The 24,549-nt window shown below is 47.0% G+C and overlaps 1 protein-coding gene across 8 annotated transcripts in view; it reads left to right on the plus strand.

Annotated features, from left to right (window-relative positions):
• adamts3 (ADAM metallopeptidase with thrombospondin type 1 motif, 3) overlaps positions 1-21,402 on the plus strand; it is a 112,914-nt gene extending 91,512 nt beyond the window's left edge. For 7 of the 8 annotated variants that reach the window (XM_078953398.1, XM_078953399.1, XM_023958118.2 and 4 more), the window contains 6 exons: positions 4,184-4,347; positions 7,784-7,940; positions 9,842-9,974; positions 16,121-16,328; positions 18,384-18,501; positions 19,498-21,402. In XM_078953398.1, the coding sequence (XP_078809524.1) occupies positions 4,184-4,347; positions 7,784-7,940; positions 9,842-9,974; positions 16,121-16,328; positions 18,384-18,501; positions 19,498-19,937 (1,220 nt within the window). In that variant the 3' untranslated portion in view covers positions 19,938-21,402. Of the gene's footprint in view, positions 1-4,183; positions 4,348-7,783; positions 7,941-9,841; positions 9,975-10,967; positions 11,332-16,120; positions 16,329-18,383; positions 18,502-19,497 lie in introns of those variants that run through there. The other variant, XM_078953401.1, reaches the window with a different exon arrangement.
• Positions 21,403-24,549: the final 3,147 nt, after the last annotated feature.

Genomic DNA, 24,549 nt, shown 5'->3' on the forward strand with positions numbered 1-24,549 from the left:
ACAGTGCTGGTAGAAATGTACGCTTGATTATTTTTTTTATCACTCATTGAAATTGGACCTTTATAGTTTATAGAACCTCCCAGCTTCTGTGAGGTTCTGGGAGGTTCTGGGAGGTTCTGTGAGGTTCTGGGAGGTTCTGGGAGGTTCTGGGAGGTTGGTGTTCTGTGACTGAGGAACCTCAACGTTCTGTCCGTTGGTGAACCGTGTCCGTCACTGCTGTCGTTTTCCTTTTCTGTCAGTGAAAGTTTACCATCGGTTTCCAAAATGAAGCAAATGTAGATCCATACGGATAGTTTTAAAGGTTTGAGGATTTTAACTGACCAAAAGAAAAAAAGACTAAAAGAAGAATCTTTTATATCTACTCCAGAAAAGAAAACATGAAAGAGTTTCAATGAAAAATGTAGAATTTATGAGAATGTTTTCATCTAATCAAGGAGTTATTATTTATGGAATTGTTAATCACAGAATCATCAATCATAGAGTTATCATCATAGAATTATCAATCACTGAATTTGAATTAATAGAATTAAAAGACACTGAATTGTTTTTTTGTAGAATTATCAGTCACAGAATCATCAATCATAGAATAATTAGTCATAGAATTAATGATCACAGGAGGAAACAACAAGCTTTACAGATGCTGTTTTTTATTTCAAATGTAAATTAAAACTTCTGTTATCAAATGGTACAAATTATCTTTTGGGGGGAAAACGTGGAAATTGACCAAATGTGTTTCTGACTGAAGCTCAGTCGGGGGGGGTAATAAACCGCAGTTCTGATGGTTTCTGTCATAAATCCTTTCATTATCACTGAAGCAGAGCTCTGCTGCTTTTACTCTGCGGTTTGAAGCTAATGCTCTTATTTCAGTCAGACTTCAAGAGATAAACTTTGAATGAATAAAAAGTGTTTTTTCTTTTTATTCACTATTGATTAATAATTCATGCTATTAGAGAATACTGGGTAAAACTAAACTTTAAGATGTACGAGTAAGTTTACATCTTCTGGTTTTTCATCTTCTGGTGTCACACCTTCACCTGGTGTCACAGCTTCACCTGGTGTCACACCTTCACCTGGTGTCACAGCTTCACCTGGTGTCACACCTTCACCTGGTGTCAGACCTTTACCTGGTGTCACACCTTCACCTGGTGTCAGACCTTCACCTGGTGTGTGACCTTCACCTGGTGTCAGACCTTTACCTGGTGTCACAGCTTCACCTGGTGTCACACCTTCACCTGGTGTCACAGCTTCACCTGGTGTCACACCTTTACCTGGTGTCACACCTTCACCTGGTGTCACAGCTTCACCTGGTGTCACACCTTTACCTGGTGTCACAGCTTCACCTGGTGTCAGACCTTTTCCATGGTGTCACAGCTTCACCTGGTGTCACACCTTCACCTGGTGTCAGACCTTTACCTGGTGTCACAGCTTCACCTGGTGTCACAGCTTCACCTGGTGTCACACCTTCACCTGGTGTCAGACCTTTACCTGGTGTCACACCTTCACCTGGTGTCTGACCTATACCTGGTGTCACACCTTCACCTGGTGTCAGACCTTTACCTGGTGTCACACCTTCACCTGGTGTCTGACCTTCACCTGGTGTCACACCTTCACCTGGTGTCAGACCTTTACCTGGTGTCACAGCTTCACCTGGTGTCACACCTTCACCTGGTGTCAGACCTTTACCTGGTGTCACAGCTTCACCTGGTGTCAGACCTTTACCTGGTGTCAGACCTTCACCTGGTGTCACAGCTTCACCTGGTGTCAGACCTTCACCTGGTGTCAGACCTTTACCTGGTGTCAGACCTTTACCTGGTGTCAGACCTTTACCTGGTGTCACAGCTTCACCTGGTGTCAGACCTTCACCTGGTGTCTGACCTTCACCTGGTGTCACACTTTCACCTGGTGTCACACCTTCACCTGGTGTCACAGCTTCACCTGGTGTCACACCTTCACCTGGTGTCACAGCTTCACCTGGTGTCAGACCTTTACCTGGTGTCACAGCTTCACCTGGTGTCACACCTTCACCTGGTGTCAGACCTTTACCTGGTGTCACAGATTCACCTGGTGTCACACCTTCACCTGGTGTCTGACCTTCACCTGGTGTCACACCTTCACCTGGTGTCAGACCTTCACCTGGTGTCAAAGCTTCACCTGGTGTCACACCTTCACCTGGTGTCACAGCTTCACCTGGTGTCAGACCTTTACCTGGTGTCACAGCTTCACCTGGTGTCTGACCTTCACCTGGTGTCACACCTTCACCTGGTGTCTGACCTTCACCTGGTGTCACACCTTCACCTGGTGTCAGACCTTCACCTGGTGTCACAGCTTCACCTGGTGTCACACCTTCACCTGGTGTCACAGCTTCACCTGGTGTCAGACCTTTACCTGGTGTCACAGCTTCACCTGGTGTCAGACCTTTACCTGGTGTCACAGCTTCACCTGGTGTCACACCTTAACCTGGTGTCACAGCTTCACCTGGTGTCACACCTTCACCTGGTGTCACACCTTCACCTGGTGTCACACCTTTACCTGGTGTCACACCTTCACCTGGTGTCACACCTTTACCTGGTGTCACACCTTCACCTGGTGTCTGACCTATACCTGGTGTCACACCTTCACCTGGTGTCAGACCTTTACCTGGTGTCACACCTTCACCTGGTGTCTGACCTTCACCTGGTGTCACACCTTCACCTGGTGTCAGACCTTTACCTGGTGTCACAGCTTCACCTGGTGTCAGACCTTCACCTGGTGTCACACCTTCACCTGGTGTCACACCTTCACCTGGTGTCTGACCTTCACCTGGTGTCAGACCTTTACCTGGTGTCACAGCTTCACCTGGTGTCACACCTTCACCTGGTGTCAGACCTTCACCTGGTGTCACACCTTCACCTGGTGTCACACCTTCACCTGGTGTCAGACCTTCACCTGGTGTCAGACCTTTACCTGGTGTCACAGCTTCACCTGGTGTCAGACCTTTACCTGGTGTCACAGCTTCACCTGGTGTCACACCTTCACCTGGTGTCAGACCTTTACCTGGTGTCACACCTTCACCTGGTGTCAGACCTTTACCTGGTGTCAGACCTTCACCTGGTGTCAGACCTTTACCTGGTGTCAGACCTTCACCTGGTGTCACAGCTTCACCTGGTGTCAGACCTTCACCTGGTGTCAGACCTTTACCTGGTGTCAGACCTTTACCTGGTGTCACAGCTTCACCTGGTGTCAGACCTTCACCTGGTGTCTGACCTTCACCTGGTGTCACACCTTCACCTGGTGTCACACCTTCACCTGGTGTCACAGCTTCACCTGGTGTCACACCTTCACCTGGTGTCAGACCTTTACCTGGTGTCACAGCTTCACCTGGTGTCACACCTTCACCTGGTGTCACACCTTCACCTGGTGTCAGACCTTTACCTGGTGTCACAGCTTCACCTGGTGTCACACCTTCACCTGGTGTCTGACCTTCACCTGGTGTCACACCTTCACCTGGTGTCAGACCTTCACCTGGTGTCACAGCTTCACCTGGTGTCACACCTTCACCTGGTGTCACACCTTCACCTGGTGTCACACCTTTACCTGGTGTCACACCTTCACCTGGTGTCAGACCTTCACCTGGTGTCACACCTTCACCTGGTGTCACACCTTCACCTGGTGTCACAGCTTCACCTGGTGTCACACCTTCACCTGGTGTCTGACCTTCACCTGGTGTCACACCTTCACCTGGTGTCAGACCTTCACCTGGTGTCACAGCTTCACCTGGTGTCACACCTTCACCTGGTGTCACACCTTCACCTGGTGTCACAGCTTCACCTGGTGTCACACCTTCACCTGGTGTCACAGCTTCACCTGGTGTCAGACCTTTACCTGGTGTCACAGCTTCACCTGGTGTCAGACCTTTACCTGGTGTCACAGCTTCACCTGGTGTCAGACTGGCTCAGGAACAGTTGCCTCTGAAGCGTTGATCGGAAGGACCAACCTTTGCAGAAGACGTGGCTTCTGCTCTTTGGACCTTTACTTGACCTGTTTTCATTCACACTGTACTTTACCACACCAGAGTTCACCTGCAATCACATCAAACTGAATTCTTTCATGATAAGAAGATCTGATGGAAGACCTGAAAATGAGTTTTTTCTAACTTTTTTCGTGCAGAAGATGTTTCTGATGAGAAAACTCTGACTGATTCCAGCCGTCAAGAACCAGGCGACCGGGCATTACATCCTGAACGGGAGGAGCGAGGAGATGAAGACGAGGAGCTTCATCGACCTGGGCGTGGAGTGGCACTACATGATTGAAGGAGACGTGGAGACGCTGCACACTGATGGGCCGCTGCATGACCCGGTGGTGGTTCTGGTGAGAAATCCTCCTTCATCCCTTCTGTGAGAGTTACTTTAAAGAAGTAATAGTTAATCAATCACTTTTACAAGGAAGGTGGGACCTGGGTCCATCTGTCCCCTACCCCTTCCCTGGTGGGGGGTGCGGGCCCCTTGGCGATGGCGGCCGTGTCCCTTGGGTGCCGGCTCCCTGGGCCCGGCGGTGCTCTCTCCGCACGGTGGGGGGGTTCATATTACACCTGAGCCGGGGGTGTTCGTGTCCCTGGGGGGTGGGTCCTGGTCCTTGCCCCTGGGCGCTGGGCCCCGCCAAACTTCCAACATGGCCGAGCCTGGTCGGGCCATATTTATAACATCCCTTGTGGGCCGCCCTTTTTTCCCCGGGGTTCCCCCCTCCTGGGCGGGGGCGGCGGGCCCCTGCCTTGCTCCTACCTGGACCAACCGTGGGCCGGGTGGGTGGCTGCCTGGAGTGCGGAGCGGGTCTCCCTTGGGGGGTCCTGGCTCGTACCTGGGGTCGGGGCGGGGGGATGCCCGGAACTCCTGGGTGGTGGTGGGGTGCTCGTCTGGGGCTGTGGGCGTCCTTCTCCGGTGGGGCCCTGCGTTGGGCTCTTCCGGCGCGGCGGGGGGCTGCTTTCCTGGCTGGGCTGGGGCGGCGCTCTCTTTCCCTCTGCGCCTCCCTGCTCTCTGGCTCTGGGGGCCTCGCGGCGGTCCGGCTGGCCCTGGCCTGGGTGGCGGTCTTGGTCGCCCGGGGGGCGGTTGTCCCCTGCCTGTTCCCGTGTGGCGTTGGGGGAATTCCGGCTGCCGCTGCTGCTGCGGCGGGGGTATGGGTGTGGGGGTGGCTGGGCGCTCCTCCTCCTTCTTTTCACATTCCACCATCCATTTTAGAAGAACATAAACACTCACCTGAGCACAGGTGTTAGCTCACCTTTGCACTAATAGTTTGCATGATTGAATGAATGAAAGATTTCACACTAGTTGGTTTAAAGGCATAGGTATGCGTTCGTGAACACTATCTGTTTTGTGTGCATGTTGACATGTGGACATTTTTGCGGCTAGCAGGTGTGTTGATAATATTTGAGTGTGTGTGAACAGGCCCCGCCCTTTTTGTACTACATTTGAACCGTACCGTAACGATAAACAACCAGTAAACCTGTCTGCTCTATGCTGCTTCATGGTCTTACCCCCCTTCCCCTCCTATTATCACCCTCCTACCCCCCCCCTCTCTCTAACGTCCCTCTCTCTTCTTCCCCTCTTTCCTTTTCCGTCCGGTCCAACACCAAAGATTTTCAAACATGATTGAAATTAATAAATTTTGGCCTCAATTACAAAAGGGGTTTATTCAGACATACCTTTGGTTTGTCTGAAGATGAATAACCCCTCTTGTTAAAATAAAATATGTCCAACACAAGAGGCCCTCAGCTCTCATCTGTTTGCCTAGCTGTTGGACAGGACAAGTTAAAAAAAAAAAAAAAAAAAAAAAAAAAAAAGTAATAGTTAATCAATACTTAATCCAGAAAGTAACTGCCTTACTCTTTAATAAAAGTAACTATTTGTAAGTTTTATCATCTTTATAACTAAAGGAAACTGTTTAAAGTTATTAAGTGAGTTTAATCTTTTTATAGAAAACCTTAAACTTTAACAAGACTGGAAGAAGAACTGGAAAAATATTTTTCCCAGTATTATTTTCAAGTGTAACCCCAAGTGTACTTCAGGCCTTCACAGATCCAAGGCTCTGCTCACAGCACGCCACTCGTTCCAGGTCCAAGTCCAGCTGACCCCTGACCCCAAAGGTCAAAAGATTTCCGTGAATGCTGTTGATGTTTTCAAGCATGAACCGCCCAGTTGACCTGCAGAGGTCGTCCACGCTCCTGAGTACAGTACTGCAGTGTGAGCGGACCAGAGAAGGTCATGGGGTCAATGGTTCAGTAGATCCAATGAGCAAAGACTGTCAGATCAGGAGAAAACCTTCAAACGTGACAACAAAATACTTTTCTGGTCAGTAACTGAGTCTATGCTGAAAATCTGGGAAGAATCCGTCAGAAATCAAATCCACGTTTAGGTCCAGACTGGCAGCTGACTGAAGGAAGCGACTGACCCCCCAACTTTAAAGGAGTTCTTGAGCAGTGAGCAGGCCCTCAGGGAGCAGCGGTGCTGGAGATCCTCATCATCTCTGGGGCTCTGGAGTCCACATCAACACCCATGAGGCTTCAGAATGACAGGAATTTAACCTGCCTCACCAAAAACCATCACACCCAGAGGAACAGACCACCTAGTGGTCATCTGCTGAATCTGCATGGCTCCAGCCTGCACAGATTTACTCTGAGGCCTCCGCAGACCGAAACCAAGACGGCTGAAAACCAATCCAATCTTGAGGGATGAGTCAGTCGCCTTCCTAAATGGTGGGAGGGGTCCGGAGTCCCGTTTTAGGACACTGGGGTTACAGAATAAAAGCATTGAACATTGAGGGTAAATATGGGATCTTCTGGGTCCAGAAAAGATTTATTTCTCCAAACAAATATTTAAAAAAATCTTAGTGTAGCAGCTGAGAGGATTATTGATACGTTTTTCATTTGTTTCAGGCATTTGATTCCAACTTAAATTGATTTGACTTGTTTTTTGAGGATTTATTGGCAAAGACGGCTCTCCCTATTGACAATATCATTACAGACACACAATCACACACGCACACACAGATGATCCTGTTTGTGGCCTCATTATCCCTCAGCGTTCCTCGGGGGCTTCGCTCTGACTGAAGCCCTCTGTAAACTCTGCCTCCTGCACAAATGACTGCTTGTATTGATTGACAGAAACATCGGAATCCAACAGCAAACAGCCTCCCAGCAGATGAGGAGGAGGAGGAGGAGGAGGAGGACGAGGAGGAAGAGGAGGAGGAGGAGGAGGTCTTCTGAGAGGAGCTCCTGCTTTAGGCAGAATCTCCTCGGACAAGGAGCCCAGAGACGAGAACAACCGCCACTTTGCACGTCTTTCAGTTATTCTGTTAATTTGGCAAACGCTGAGGGATAAAAGCTGAATCATGAAGATGTGATGCAGATTAACCTTAACCGGAATCAGATGTTCTCCCTTTAGGATGAAACCGACTTTAATTAAAATCAACCTATCTGCTTTAGTTTGAGCCTAAGTCTGCAGTTTCTCTGATAAAAGTTGTAATCCACCTTCTGACAGCAGTTAGCAGCAGAGAACAGGTCTGATCAGATTCATTCCTACAGGAAACCAGCAGCAGTTTCTCTGCTCTGCGTGACATTTTAGAGCTACATAACCTCCAGAGGCTCTTCAGAAGCAAATCAAACCTGTTTGTAACCTCTAAACTCTGAAACAAGATGCAGATCCGTCTGCCTCAGGGGAAAACGCAGGACCAGGCATCCTCCTCCTCCTCCTCATCAGTCTGATTTTTTGTTTCTGCAGATGTTTGACGCTCACTCTTCCGTTCTCGTTTGCAGATCATACCGAAAGACAACGAGACTCGCTCCACCTTAATGTACAAGTACGTCATTCACGAGGACTCTGTGCCGGTCCACAACAACAATGTGATCCAGGAGGAGACGTATGAGTGGGCTCTGAAGAACTGGTCGCCCTGCTCCAAGCCCTGCTCTGGAGGTGAGAAACCTTCACCGCCAACACAGAGGGAGACCCAGAAATCCCAGCCGGAAGACATATTTTGGCCCAGCTGTTGTCGTCTTCTTTATTCCCCAAAAAAACTACATATGTGTGTGTGTGTGTGTGTGTGTAAACCCCCAAATCCTTTTTTATTTAAACACTGTTGAAATGTCAATGTTAGGCAAAATGTACCGAAGCCCTGAAGGTCAAAGCAGTCAAATCAGGAGGAAATCCTTTGAATTAGTTTAGTTTTCCACAATGTGTCCCAAAAACAAATCCCCTCACAACACAAACGTGGAAAAAATGGACCCCCCCCCCCCTGAAGCCGACGCTTTTCATCCAACATTTTAGCCAAGCATAAAAAAAGGAAAATGAGTGGCGGAAAAGAAAAATATAACAATAAAAATAACTAAAATGAATACATTAGTTATCATTACAAGTGTTGGTGTAGAAATCAATAAAGTCAAACAGCATACACTCACAAACAGACACGGCAATAAGTGCTTTCAGCCGCAGCAACATCATTTACAGTAAGTTGACCATAATTGCAATTTCAGTTTCCTTTTGAATATGTACATTATAGCAGACTGTTCTTCGTTTGTGGAGCTCTAGTGCAGACGGAACAGCTGGTCCACTGGAACTTCCTGTTTTCCCCTTTTAGCACACGCTTCCCTCTGGTGTCATGGAGATGAGAGGGCGAGAAAAGTGGGATGAGGTCACACAGACGACCGTTTACTTTGTTAACAGCCCTGCACATTGTGCATGCATTATGATACGTGTTGGGTTCTGGTGTCTGAAGGAGGCTGTGTCTGTGGAAGAGAGGATCTGATGCAGAGTTTGGACCGGGTTAGGTAGAATATGTGTTATTCCATATGCTAATGCAATATAAGATAAGATGTTACAATTCTGATGATCAGAGGATTATGTGAGGGAGGAGGAGGTGTCCTTTATCAATAACTAAATCATGACGCTGAGGCGTGAACCATCGCCAAGCAGACAGGAAGCCAGCGTGTAGCAAGTGGGCAAGTCAGAAGACTCCTGTTTTAGGAAAATGGTTTTAAAAAAAGTGTTTTTTCTTATTCCAAGGAAATCTGTGGTCGTGATTTCTGACCGATTTCTGAGGGTCCGGTTGTTGCAGAGCAGAGGAACCCTGAGGACAGAACATCTCTGTTCAGAAAAACAGCAATTGTAGTGATAATGACTGAGGCTGCAGACAGCTGCAGGCCCCGCCTCCACAGAGCCCCCTGACCCCCCCCAGCTGGCTCAGCACCAAGGCTCTCTGGTCTCACTAAAGCAGATGGACTCCGGTTCTGTTCGGTTCTGTGGTTGGTCATGATGAAGGTGAAGACCTTCTCCTGGGTTTTTGGCTTTTCCACTGATGATGATGATGATGATGATGATGATGCGCTGCAGAAATTTCCATCCTGTTGAAAACTAGCTTTACAGTGTTGCTAGGCAACCAGTAAACCAGTAATACACGTTATTGTTTTGTTATGTTTTCTGCTTCGCAGCCTTCTAAACTTTAAAGTTTAGTTTGAATGTGATATAATTTAACAAAGAAGAAATCCAATAATCTACTTTGGAACATGACTCTGTGGGGTTTCTGGAAGCCCTCCGTCAGAGAGAGGATGGTTCTTCTTCTTCTTTATACTTTCATGTTTTACTTCCTCCTTCTTGAATGTCTCCAGCTGTTACTGCATAAAGTCCTGGTTGGTGGAAGCAACAGCACCAACAATGGGAATGAAAATGTTTGATTCTGGTTTTGGACAGTGAATGCACACGAGTCCAGAAATATTCAGAGAATGGAGGAAGATAAAGACCAGGTTTCTGTGGGAATGTTTAAAGGTCCGATTTGTGGCTTTCACAGTTTGAATAATGTCCAACATCTCCGTCCTCCTCAGGCTTCCAGCAGACCAAGTATGGGTGTCGGAAGAAGGGAGACACAAAAATGATCCATCGAGGTTTCTGTGACGCCAACAAGAAGCCGAAGCCCATCCGGCGGATGTGTAACCTTCAGGACTGCACGCAGCCTCAGTGAGTGTCTGCTTCTTTAATTGCCCTGACAGAAAGAAAATGATCCATGGCGGTTTCTTAAAGTGTGCATTAAAATCCAAGTGGGACCTTGAGGCAGCACTTTCAGATAACAACATGCTTTTCTCAGCAAGAGCAGAATTTTAATGAGGCTCCTCAGCCTGCAGTGGAGGAAGAAGAGGGAGAACTTCAAATAATCTCCTCTGACTGTCTGGATGGAGAGACTGGCTCCTAATGCTCTGGCCTCTGGAACAGAAGCTGATTGTTGTCTGATGAAACGTGATTCCTGTTGGAACTGACAGGAGGTGTTTCCTAATTGAACAACGTTCTATGATTGATGTGAAGGAAACATTAAACTACTGTCAAATCTGTTCCACGCAGGAACAGCTTGGCATGTCAGAGAGATTTCCACGTGACACATTTATGCACGCGTGTGCACGAGACCCTCCTCTGAGGCATGTGGGGGGTTTTGGCTCATAGAAACTCATGAATCATATCGACGTTTCTGTAAATCATATAAAGTTGTTGGGAAAAGAGAAAGATCAAAAATAATCATCACTGTGAAAAAAGGGTTTGAACTGACTTCATTTGGTTGGAGGCGGAATAAACCATTATCTGTGAGTGACACTCGCTCCAGCTCTCTGATACGGTCAGTGCTTCCATGTCCTCCATGGAATCTAAAACCCTGGTACTTTGCGGGGAAGCCATGAAGCAGGGCGGATGTGGGAGGAGCTACTCCTACACCCATCTAGAAAAGCGTCACCGTGTGATGAGGTCATGGTTCCAAATGAATCCTGAAGTGGGAGGGGCACATTGACTGTAGTTAGCCCCGCCCACCTGAGCAACGCTCTGAAATTGACCTTGGCAGCTCTGATGTGGCTCTGAAAGGCCTCAGCAGTCTCATCAACCTCTTCATCAGTTCTGTTCCTTCAGACAGAGGATCTACAGTTTTTGAGACAGGTGATTTTATAGAACCAAACTCCATGAATGTTTCAGGGAAGTGGTGGACTCCAGCGGAAAGACATCAGAGCCCCCTCATCCAGGAGAACTCTTGATCCATGATTCCAACAGGAGACGCCATCTCAGTCAGTTCAGTCCATGTCTGACTTTACCTGGGCCATCGTTAGTCTGGCAGCTGCAGGCCTCTAGTGTCACTGCCTCTAGATGGCGCTCTGTGTACAGGTCAGGCTGCAAATATCATAAGTCTCTATACTGCAATGGTCCTGTTCTACATCCTGGACATTTCTATGTATCTGCAATCAACTGTAAGCTTCTTTGGACTAAAGTATTAAAGTTTCTGACCTGAAGTTCCAAACCCAGAGAGGCTTCAGCTCCCACAGGTCTGAAGTTGTTCTTCTCACGTCCAGGTCTCCGTTTATTTGTTGATCTAGATTTTTTACTCAAAAGAGTAACTCCAGAAGTTTGGTTGAAAACCAGCTTCTGTTCTGCAACAGAAAGAGAGGAAAAGAAGAAAACTGAACAAAGAAAAGCTGAACGCTGTCAGAATGCAAAGAAATGAGGGTTTGATTGAAAGGCTGCTGTACAAACGGCATCCGGATTCAGCCGTTTAAACGGTAAAATGACATCCAGCAGCTGCTGCAGGTCTTTGAAACCTGGACCGAAGCAGCTTTTCAAACGGCATTTTCTCATCTGCTCCTGATTTCCAGCAATTTGAATACAGAAATACTCAGAAATAGAATTCTCTCTATAATTTTTCTCTTTCATGAAAAAAATGCCACAAGAACATGTTAGAGACACCTAGAACAGCATTTTCAGCCGTTCTTAACCTGTTTGTGACACTGCGTGTTCTTACATTTGGTGCTCCTCTTCTCTTCAAATCAAATCAAACTTTATTTGTGTAACACTTTTCCAGCTCGGGCTACTCTAAGTGCTTTATATAAAAACAATCACATTTTAAAACCAAAAGATGTTACATAAATATTTTGTAAAAATAACCTACAGAATGCCCACAACCACACACACACACACACACACACACACACAAACACCGTGCCTCCTGATGATGCCTCCATGTAGCAGCATATATAGATTAAAAAGAAGTGGGCCTAAAATTGAACCTTGGGGGACCCCACAGTTGATTTCAAAGACCTTTGAGGAGCAAGTATCCATACTTACATCAAATCTGATGATTGATCTGTAAGATAGGAATAAAACCACTTTAGTACGGTACCAGAGATGTCTAAACCTCTCAGCCTGTTGAGTCAAATACTGGGATCTACTGTGTCAAATGCAGCACTGAGATCCAGTAGTACCAGGACTGAGAGTCTCTTCTGGTTTTTGATGTCTGACGTGAGCTTCCATGTTGTGGACATTGTTTTAAAGAGAACTTTAGGATCATTTTTGTTTTGCATAGTTAAGTCTGAGAAATGAAGGGTTCTAGCTCTTTTTATTGCATGACTGTACACCATTTGCTGTTCGTTAAAAATGCTCCACTTCCTCTCCGCCCTCCTGCGTTCACGTTCCAAGGCTCTGATTGGGTGGTTCCTCCAGGGTGCTGTAGCTTTAGTTTTCACCGTTTTTGTCATAAGTGGAGCTACAGCATCAGTGGCAGACTGTAGTTTGTTGTTGAAATGTTCAACCATGAAGTCTCAGGATGCAGGTCATATCTGAGCTGCAGGAGTTTGATGTAAAATATTGATGACATTTGCAGCCACCTCAGGAGTTGTGTATCGTTTCCTCACAGTTCTCCCTGGAGCTTCCTGTCGAGGAAAATGGGTGATATGAAAAGACAAAAAAATTGTGATCTAACAACAATGTCAACAACAGAGGACACACTACAGGACAGGCCACAGGTTATGACCAAGTCTAGAGTGCGCCCCCTGTTGTGGGTGGGCTGTGTGACATGTTGGGTAAAATCCATACAGAGCAAAAGGTTAAGAAACTCACCATCTTTGCATCACTATCTTTGTCAACATGTGGCTTGAAACCACCAGTTATTAACACTCTACTGTATTAGGAGTGTGTGGACGCCAAACATTCAGAGAATTCTTGAAGAAAACAGGATTTGGCGGGCTGTTAAAATGCACGATGCTCCAATGTGGAGTCGCTATTTAGTGTGATTGTTTAGGTTAAAAATGAGCCACAAGCAATCGATGCAGCGCCACCGCCTGTTTTACCCCCCATTATAGAAAATAAAAAGTTAGAATTCAGTGACACCGGCAGCATCAGTACACAGCCTCTTATTGTGTCTCCACTGAGCTGCTGGTTCCAATTACAGAGCAGTGACTCAGGCTGCAAAGTTTGTTCTGCAGGCGTTGTTACCTGGCTCAGTTTCACCCCCCACCCCCCACCTCCACTGCAGTGAATGATGACAGAAAAAGCCTCGTCTTTGGGGCAACGCCAGAGACGCGTGGAAATGAGCCGACGTTGCATCAGACGACTTTACCGCCCTCAGAAACTCTGTGATGAGCCGTCCGTGCCCTTCCAGCTTCAGCTTCCAGTCAGAGCCAAGCCGCAGGAATCACGTGACGGCGCTTGGCCGCTCTGTGATTGAACCCTCTGCTGCTGAGCAAAGTCTGGATTCAGTCTGCTTCCGTTCCACGAGTAAGCCTGCGTCTGAAGTGGGAAGATTGGAGCATCCCATAAGTCTCAGAGACTTGGATGGTGCAGCAAAGCACCTGAAAACCTGTTGGTGCGCGTGGCTGGCACCTGAGTCACGGCTGAAAGGTGACAGTCAACAGGACGCCAACCGCTAAATGTCTGGGGAGAGAAGAGAAGCGTCTGGGTTTGGCGGTGGAAACCAGAACAGGATTGGAAACCTGCATCTGGTCCAGCAGATGCTGGCTGGATCTCATCGCTCCTACAGAAAATCCACAGAAAGCAGAGTGAAAGGAGAAGGGCGGACTGGGATTTATCAGCCGCCAGAGCCGTCTGCCTGCAGGCGGACAGACAGACAGCTTTTGTCTGAGCAGAGCGGATCTCCTCACAGGTGTTGGTGTGGATTTGTGTGGAGGTGGGATGCATAGGAACCATTGAAATGAGAGACAAAAAGAGTGGGATATTTCCAGAAGACAGAAATCTGCCGTTGCTTCACCGTCACTTCGTGTAAGTTAAACTGCCGGTGGCAGCAGCAGAACAGCAGCAGCAGCAGAACAGCAGCAGCTTTCCTTCAGCCTGTTTGGATCAATCGGAGTCTTCATCACATTAGGTCACACTAAACATGGGGGCTAACTTTAAGGTTCATCTTTGCGGCCACCAGTGTAGCACCTGATGAGGTTACGTTTAACATGGAAAAACAGGAAACAGAAGATCGGCGATTCGGGAGCACAAAACTTTAGATCCAGGCATTTTTGCTGCAGTGAATCGAATGAAAGGTCATTAAGGGTCACAAAGGGTTCGGACCAGAACAATCGCACCTTTTCCTGAGTCTGAACTGGTGGGATCCTGTTTTTTTGTCTTACCTGTTTGACTTTTTCACAGAAAGAAACTAAATCATTTGGACCTTGATGAGTTCTGCAGAACCAGACGTTGTACAGTGGGCTGTGCAGCAGGCGTTCTGCAAAGGTTTGGGCCGAACGTCGGCTGATACCTGCAGGGTTCTGCTGGCTCTAGCGGCTCCAACACAGATCAGACAAAGCAGAAACCGCTGAAGAGGCGGCGTTAAGGATGTCAATTACAGCAAACCACGGGCCACATCTCTGCAGAATGACTCTAGAAGCTTCCTCTCAAAAACCTCGGTCACTAAGTCAAACGGCAGCTTTCAAACTAAGAACGTTTGTGTTTTCTTTCAGAAAAGAGCAGAAATGAGGACGTTTTGTGAGTTTGGCTTTTGCATCAGAAAGTGACAGAAATGAAATGATTAGTGTATTTGTTAGTAACTGGGTTTCCATGGGTCAGGGCCATAAATATTTGGACAGAGACGCATTCTTTCTAATTTAGTTTCTGTACATTATCACAGTGAATTTTAAATAAAACGACTCAGATGCCATTGAAGTGCAGACTTTCGGCTTTTATTCCATGGGTTGAACACAAAGATTGGATAAAAATGTGAAAAACTAAAGCATTTTTAAACACAATCCCTTCATTTCATGGACTCGGATGTAATTGGACAACTGACTTCCATGCTATTGCATGGGCAGGTGTGGGCAATTCCCTTGTTATGTCATCATGAGTGAAGCAGATAAAAGGCCTGGAGGTGATTAGAGGACTCGTGCTGCATTTGGAAGATTCTGCTGTGAACAGAAAACATGCGGTCAAAGGAGCTCTCCATGCAGGTGAAAGGAGCCATCATTAAGCTGCGAAAACAGAGACAGACTGTCTGCGCAGATCCAGGTGAATGCAGCCCTGTCTGCGCAGATCCAGGTGAATGCAGCCAAACTGATTGGACGGTGTTTCATAATACAGATGGACAACGACCCAAAACATCCAGCCAAAGCAACTCAGGAGTTTATTAAAGCAAAGAAGTGGAACATTCTGGAATGGCCAAGTCAGTCACCTGATCTGAACCCAATTGAGCAGCATTTCACTTGTTGAAGACTAAACTTCAGACAGAAAGGCCCACAAACAAACAGCAACTGTTTGCTGCTGCAGTAAAGGCCTGGCAGAGCATTCAGAAGGAGAAAACCAGCATCTGCTGATGTCCATGAGTTCAAGACTTCAGGCTGTCATTGCCAACAAAGGCTTTTCAACCAAATATTAGGAATGACCATTTGTCCAATTACTTATGAGCCCATGAAATGACTGGATTGTGTTTAAAAATGCTCTAGTTTTTCACATTTTTATACAATCTTTGTGTTCAACCCATGGAATAAAAGCTGAAAGTCTGCACTTCAATGGCATCTGAGTGGTTTTATTTCAAATTCAATGTGGTAATGTACAGAAACTACATTAGAAAGAATGCGTCTCTGTCCAAAGATTTATGGTCCTGACTGTAGATGGGATTGTTGGAATTCTTAGTGGTAGAGAATCAATCAGTTTAGTGACAATCTGCCTCTCTTTTATTTTTAAACTGTAAATAAGTTTTTGTCAGAAACGGTTTTTCTGCATCTGGACTTTGCCTCCTGTTCCTACCGCCGTTGCCATGCCAACCGGAGGTGTTGCTCCAAAGGGGAACGCCTGGCAGAGAGACTTTAAACTGAATATGTCACAGGAGAAACTGTCTGCCCAGTAATTCCTGCGCTTTCCTCCAGGTGGGTCTCAGACGAGTGGGAGCACTGCACCAAAACCTGCGGCAGCCTGGGCTTCCAGATCCGGACGGTCCGCTGCTTGCAGCTCTTCCACGACGGCACCAACCGCTCCATCCACAGCAAATACTGCAGCAACGAGAAGCCGGAGAGCCGCAGGCCCTGCAACCGCACACCCTGCCCCTCGCAGTGGAGGACGGGGGCGTGGTCTGAGGTATCATCACACAGGAACCACAGACACCTGCCTGTCACTTTCACCTGAAAGGAGACCAACACTTGAAGAAGCACTGAAGCGTTGTTACTGATGCTGCTGAAGGACATTTGAAAACTTTGGTACCCAAACGCAACACGACTACGTTTAAGAAAATCCTGCAGCCCTTCAGAGAGCTTCTTTAATTCTGCCTCACTGGAAACTTCAGAGACTGTCAGAAAGTCTAGTGATGCAGAAGAATGGTGGAGCAGATGACAGCTGATGAGACCGATGCTCTTCACGTCCTGAGCTGTGGCCAGGAGGATAACCAGAGAGTCATGAGCAGATAACAAGAGGATAACCAGAGAATAACCAGAAAATAACCAGAGAGTAATTAAAAGATAACCAGAGAGTCATTAGCAGATAACCAGAAGATAACCAGAGAGTAACCAGAGGATAACCAGAAGATAACCAGAGAGTAATTAAAAGATAACCAGAGAGTCATTAGCAGATAACCAGAAGATAACCAGAGAGTAACCAGAGGATAACCAGAAGATAACCAGAGAGTAATTAAAAGATAACCAGAGAATAACCAGAAAATAACCAGAGAGTAACCAGAGGATAACCAGAAGATAACCAGAGTCATTAGCAGATAACCAGAAGATAACCAGAGAGTGATTAAAAGATAACCAGAGAGTAACCAGAGAGTCATTAGCAGATAACCAAAAGATAACCAGAGAGTAACCAGAGGATAACCAGAAGATAACCAGAGAGTAATTAAAAGATAACCAGAGAATAACCAGAAAATAACCAGAGAGTAACCAGAGGATAACCAGAGAGTAATTAAAAGATTACCAGAGAGTAACCAGAGAGTCATTAGCAGATAACCAGAAGATAACCAGAGAGTAACCAGAGGATAACCAGAAGATAACCAGAGAGTAATTAAAAGATAACCAGAGAATAACCAGAAAATAACCAGAGAGTAACCAGAGGATAACCAGAAGATAACCAGAGAGTCATTAGCAGATAACCAGAAGATAACCAGAGAGTAATTAAAAGATAACCAGAGAGTAACCAGAGAGTCATTAGCAGATAACCAAAAGATAACCAGAGAGTAACCAGAGGATAACCAGAAGATAACCAGAGAGTAATTAAAAGATAACCAGAGAATAACCAGAAAATAACCAGAGTAACCAGAGGATAACCAGAGAGTAATTAAAAGATTACCAGAGAGTAACCAGAGAGTCATTAGCAGATAACCAGAAGATAACCAGAGAGTAACCAGAGGATAACCAGAAGATAACCAGAGAGTAATTAAAAGATAACCAGAGAATAACCAGAAAATAACCAGAGAGTAACCAGAGGATAACCAGAGAGTAATTAAAAGATAACCAGAGAATAACCAGAAAATAACCAGAGAGTAACCAGAGGATAACCAGAAGATAACCAGAGAGTCATTAGCAGATAACCAGAAGATAACCAGAGAGTAATTAAAAGATAACCAGAGAATAACCAGAAAATAACCAGAGGATAACCAGAAGATAACCAGAGAGTAATTAAAAGATAACCAGAGAATAACCAGAAAATAACCAGAGAGTAACCAGAGGATAACCAGAAGATAACCAGAGAGTCATTAGCAGATAACCAGAAGATAACCAGAGAGTAATTAAAAGATAACCAGAAAATAACCAGAGAGTAACAGACTTCCTCTGCAGACGTTCACTGAAGGTTCTTCTGTGTTCATCGGAGGTTCTGGCATTAGAAACTGCACAGTTCCAGTCAGGCGTAGTCAGATGCATCTCTCTTTGGTGATGTGGCTGTCAGAAGCCTTCACACTGGTTGCTAAGGGAAACATGAGACTCAAAAATTGGTCCCCGTCTACGGACCCATCAACTTTACAGAGATAAAACTTTAAATCCAAATGTGACGGTCCCATCAGCCTCATTCTGACCCACGTTCCAGCCTGAGACTACAACCATTAGAATTCCAACAGATAAAGACTTCTACCTAAACATTTCACCATAAAGTCTCAGACACGTTGCGGCTCAGCCTGACTCGCTGCTGTTGCCCCTCCCACAGTGCTCCGTGACGTGTGGAGAGGGGACGGAAAGGCGACTGGTCACCTGCAGGATGGGAGATCAGTGTTTCGGAGAGAAACCGGAGACGGTGCGGCTGTGTAGACCTGGATCCTGCTACGGTGAGTCAGCCGATCACACAGCGGGTTCTGCTGTTCGGGCCTGAAACGGCTGCAGAGCATGACATCAGCACTTCACCTGTATGACATCAGCACTTCACCTGAATGACATCAGCACTTCCCCTGAATGACATCAGCACTTCCCCTGAATGACATCAGCACTTCCCCTGAATGACATCAGCACTTCCCCTGAATGACATCAGCACTTCCCCTGAATGACATCAGCACTTCACCTGAATGACATCAGCACTTCACCTGAATGACATCAGCACTTCCCCTGAATGACATCAGCATTTCACCTGAATGACATCAGCACTTCACCTGAATGACATCAGCACTTCCCCTGAATGACATCAGCATTTCACCTGAATGACATCAGCACTTCACCTGAATGACATCAGCACTTCCCCTGAATGACATCAGCACTTCCCCTGAATGACATCAGCACTTCACCTGAATGACCTCCAGCACAGTAATCCCCAACCCCCCAGGCACTGACAGGAACTGGTGGGCCGTAGGTCACTTGGTACCGGGCTGCATAAAAATGACATCATTTCCACCATTTCTATTTATTTATTGCCAGTTTTATTTATAAAAGCGCATTCTGCCCTTCACATCTGCCTATAATCTCCTCGATCACGTCGTCAAAATGTTGATATCACTAAATAATAAAGCTGGAAGCTGTTTCCAAAAACCAAACGTCTTCAGGAAGCTTTGCTCTGAAAACGTCGTCCACGGAGCGGGTTTGGCAGCTCAGACACTTTGATCCAAACAGAAAATGAAAGACTTTAGAACTTTAGTGACCCACTGGGTCTGTCTGGGTTCTGGAGCGCTGATACTTTTGGTTCACCTCTGAACCAGCAGACTGTGAGACGGGTCCATGAACCTGCAGGCAGCCTGCTGAGGCCCGGTTCATCCAGACGTTTGTCACTAACTGGACGGTCCATAGAACCGGGTCGTTCTGCTTCTGAACTCCCTCTGGATCTGCTCTGTTTTCAGATGGGCCGTGTCATGGAGACAAATCCATCTTCTGCCAGATGGAGGTTCTGGCCCGGTACTGTTCCATTCCTGGCTACAACAAGCTGTGCTGCGACTCCTGCAGGAGGCGCAGCGGCGTCCTGTCCCTGTTCTCCGAGGCGGCAGAGACGGAGGAGCACGTCCGGTTCGGCTCCGCCTCCCAGCTGTTGGAGACTCTGACGGCGCCCGGCAAAGCTGGCAGAGCCAAACAAAGTTCGGGGAAAAGACCGAGCGCTGTGGCAGCGAAACACATCCCCACGCCGGTGCCGCAGAAGGAAAGCCCGACCAAGGTCAGCGGCGTGCTGCGCAGGCTCCCCAGACATTCAGATGTTCAGAGGAGGGGCGTGGCCACGGCGCCACCTCTCACAGCAGATCCCAAAGGTCAAAGGTCTCGATGTTTAGATCCTGGCGTGGAGAGATGAGGCCGGCGCTCGTCTCTGCAGGACTCTTCCAGCTCCAGCCTGAGACGTCCCACACCAACACGGCGACAGAAAAGTGCTGGTTCACTTTGGAGAACTGCAACACGGCGCCGAACACTGGCGCTCAAAAACGAACGGGGAAAATCCCACCAACATCCAGGCCAGACAGCGGGAAGAAACGGCGAGGAACCACATCACCAAAGAAGAACTCATCACTTCCTCAGCAGAGACCTGCAGGTCCAACCGACGCTTCTCCTCCACGAGTCCAGAAGAGCCACTTCTGATGACAGAACCCGAACCAGCTCAGTGACGGCTCCAACATGTCAAAGATCAAACCTTCATCCTCCTCAACTCCTCCACTAATTCAGTCTGACTCTAATCTGCAGACAAACGGCGTCAGCGGGAAACGTTGGCGCCGCCTCCTCCCGTTCTGACATCAAAGGTTTAGCCTGGAATCCTATTGGGCTTTAAATGATGCAAATGACCGTCATGGCGCTGACACCTTTTCCTTTACATCTGCGTGGAGCCAGACCCCCATCGCTTTTGCAGGACCCTGCAGCTGTTCCTCTCAGAGCTTTTTAGTGTTTGAACGTTTTCTAAAGGCAGCAACAGCTACGGCAAAGGCTGAGGGACATTCTCACAGCTCCTGGTCTGCAGACCTTTTGGAGACACTTTTTACGGGTTTTTGTCCACATTTGCAATTTTTAAAGTTAAGGAAAATAAAAATATTCTCATGGTTCTATTAAATAAACAAATTAATTTGATTTTTTATGGGCAGAGCATGAACAACTGAAGTGTTTTTTAATGGATTCAGGATTGAAAGTTGAAATTCTCCAGAGGTTTCCATTGGGAATTCAGAATCTTCTTGGTCTTTTCCTCCTCCTCATGTGGAGCTTCCTCCTGTCAGCTGTTCGCCGTGGCTGCGTCTCGGTGCTTCCTCTCTGGAGGCGTGGCTTCCTTCTAAGGGTTTCCTCACAACCACCATGCATCCGACTGCAAAACACAGTCCAGCGTTTTGGGCCAAGCAAAGACGCCTTCACTCTTTCTTCTGTGTACAGATGGTGTAAATAGCACAAGAGTGCCTGGATATTTATTGAAACTCACCTGTTCCAGCCCCCACCCCACCCCCCACCCCGCCGCCTGTTTCCTCCATGGACTTCAGCTGACCATGGTTTTTAGATGGACATGCTGTCAGAAGCTGGAGGAGGGTCTGGGGCTGCTCCACCTCTCCTCCGCCCGTCAGAGCTGGCTGCTGAACTCTAGAGAGCTGTAGCTGTAAATGTCGTAGACGTAGATGTTCCGAAGACAATCCCTGAGCTGCAGACCGATGGATGGCGTAGCGTCCCGGCGTGCTGGACTGACGGCGAGTCGCTCTCTGCTCTCTGCTTGGTATTTGTGTAGATGACAGTGTACTACTGATGCTGTTTGTGGTTCTGGGGAGCACATAGAAATAAAGACTCTGATGGACGCCTGTGGACTCAGTCTGGCTTTCTCTACAACCTTCCAGCTGACCGTTCCTGCTGAACTTTGCTGGACATTCCTGAATGTTGCTGAACGTTCCTGCTAAACATTGATGAACGTTGCTAAATGTTTCCTGCTAAACGTTCCTGAACGTTGCTGAACGTTCCTGCTAAACGTTCCTGAACGTTGCTAAATGTTTCCTGCTAAACGTTGCTGAACGTTGCTGAACGTTCCTGCTAAACGTTCCTGAACGTTGCTAAATGTTTCCTGCTAAACGTTGCTGAACGTTCCTGCTAAACGTTCCTGAACGTTGCTAAATGTTTCCTGCTAAACGTTGCTGAACGTTCCTGCTAAACGTTCCTGAACGTTGCTAAATGTTTCCTGCTAAACGTTGCTGAACATTGCTGAACGTTCCTGCTAAACGTTCCTGAACGTTGCTGAACGGTTCCTGCTAAACGTTGATGAACGTTGCTAAATGTTTCCTGCTAAACGTTCCTGAACGTTGCTGAACGTTCCTGCTAAACATTGATGAACGTTGCTAAATGTTTCCTGCTAAACGTTCCTGAACGTTGCTGAACGTTCCTGCTAAACGTTCCTGAACGTTGCTAAATGTTTCCTGCTAAACGTTGCTGAACGTTCCTGCTAAACGTTCCTGAACGTTGCTAAATGTTTCCTGCTAAACGTTGCTGAACATTGCTGAACGTTCCTGCTAAACGTTCCTGAACGTTGCTGAACGTTCCTGCTGAACGTTGCTGAACGTTCCTGCTAAACATTGATGAACGTTGCTAAATGTTTCCTGCTAAACGTTCCTGAACGTTGCTGAACGTTCCTGCTAAACGTTCCTGAACGTTGCTAAATGTTTCCTGCTAAACGTTGCTGAACGTTGCTGAACGTTCCTGCTAAACGTTCCTGAACGTTGCTAAATGTTTCCTGCTAAACGTTGCTGAACATTGCTGAACGTTCCTGCTAAACGTTCCTGAACGTTGCTGAACGTTCCTGCTAAACGTTGATGAACGTTGCTAAATGTTTCCTGCTAAACGTTCCTGAACGTTGCTGAACGTTCCTGCTAAACGTTCCTGAACGTTGCTAAATGTTTCCTGCTAAACGTTGCTGAACGTTCCTGCTAAACGTTCCTGAACGTTGCTAAATGTTTCCTGCTAAACGTTGCTGAACATTGCTGAACGTTCCTGCTAAACGTTCCTGAACGTTGCTGAACGGTTCCTGCTAAACGTTGATGAACGTTGCTAAATGTTTCCTGCTAAACGTTCCTGAACGTTGCTGAACGTTCCTGCTAAACATTGATGAACGTTGCTAAATGTTTCCTGCTAAACGTTCCTGAACGTTGCTGAACGTTCCTGCTAAACGTTCCTGAACGTTGCTAAATGTTTCCTGCTAAACGTTGCTGAACGTTCCTGCTAAACGTTCCTGAACGTTGCTAAATGTTTCCTGCTAAACGTTGCTGAACATTGCTGAACGTTCCTGCTAAACGTTCCTGAACGTTGCTGAACGTTCCTGCTGAACGTTGCTGAACGTTCCTGCTAAACGTTCCTGAACGTTCCTGCTAAACGTTCCTGAACGTTGCTGAACGTTCCTGCTAAACGTTCCTGAACGTTGCTAAATGTTTCCTGCTAAACGTTGCTGAACGTTCCTGCTAAACGTTGATGAACGTTGCTAAATGTTTCCTGCTAAACGTTCCTGAACGTTGCTGAACGTTCCTGCTAAACATTGATGAACGTTGCTAAATGTTTCCTGCTAAACGTTCCTGAACGTTGCTGAACGTTCCTGCTAAACGTTCCTGAACGTTGCTAAATGTTTCCTGCTAAACGTTGCTGAACGTTCCTGCTAAACGTTCCTGAACGTTGCTAAATGTTTCCTGCTAAACGTTCCTGAACGTTGCTGAACGTTCCTGCTAAACATTGATGAACGTTGCTAAATGTTTCCTGCTAAACGTTCCTGAACGTTGCTGAACGTTCCTGCTAAACGTTCCTGAACGTTGCTAAATGTTTCCTGCTAAACGTTGCTGAACATTCCTGCTAAACGTTCCTGAACGTTGCTAAATGTTTCCTGCTAAACGTTGCTGAACATTGCTGAACGTTCCTGCTAAACGTTCCTGAACGTTGCTGAACGTTCCTGCTGAACGTTGCTGAACGTTCCTGCTAAACGTTCCTGAACGTTCCTGCTAAACGTTCCTGAACGTTGCTGAACGTTCCTGCTAAACGTTCCTGAACGTTGCTAAATGTTTCCTGCTAAACGTTGCTGAACGTTCCTGCTAAATGTTCCTGAACGTTGCTAAATGTTTCCTGCTAAACGTTGCTGAACATAGCTGAACGTTCCTGCTAAACGTTCCTGAACGTTGCTGAACGTTCCTGCTAAACGTTCCTGAACGTTGCTGAACGTTCCTGCTGAACGTTGCTGAACGTTCCTGCTAAACGTTGCTGAACGTTGCTGAACGTTCCTGCTAAACGTTCCTGAACGTTCCTGCTAAACGTTGCTGAACGTTGCTGAACGTTCCTGCTAAACGTTCCTGAACGTTGCTGAACGTTCCTGCTGAACGTTGCTGAACGTTCCTGCTAAACGTTCCTGAACGTTCCTGCTAAACGTTCCTGAACGTTGCTGAACGTTCCTGCTAAACGTTCCTGAACGTTGCTGAACGTTCCTGCTGAACGTTGCTGAACGTTCCTGCTAAACGTTCCTGAACGTTCCTGCTAAACGTTCCTGAACGTTGCTGAACGTTCCTGCTAAACGTTCCTGAACGTTGCTGAACGTTCCTGCTGAACGTTGCTGAACGTTCCTGCTAAACGTTCCTGAACGTTGCTGAACGTTCCTGCTAAACGTTCCTGAACGTTGCTGAACGTTCCTGCTAAACGTTCCTGAACGTTCCTGCTAAACGTTGCTGAACGTTGCTGAACGTTCCTGCTAAACGTTCCTGAACGTTGCTGAACGTTCCTGCTGAACGTTGCTGAACGTTCCTGCTAAACGTTCCTGAACGTTGCTGAACGTTCCTGCTGAACGTTGCTGAACGTTCCTGCTAAACGTTCCTGAACGTTCCTGCTAAACGTTCCTGAACGTTGCTGAACGTTCCTGCTAAACGTTCCTGAACGTTGCTGAACGTTCCTGCTGAACGTTGCTGAACGTTCCTGCTAAACGTTCCTGA

This window comes from Oryzias latipes, chromosome 9 (assembly GCF_053564925.1).
Source record: "Oryzias latipes strain Hd-rR chromosome 9, Olatipes_Hd-rR_3.1".
Classification (NCBI taxonomy): domain Eukaryota; kingdom Metazoa; phylum Chordata; class Actinopteri; order Beloniformes; family Adrianichthyidae; genus Oryzias; species Oryzias latipes.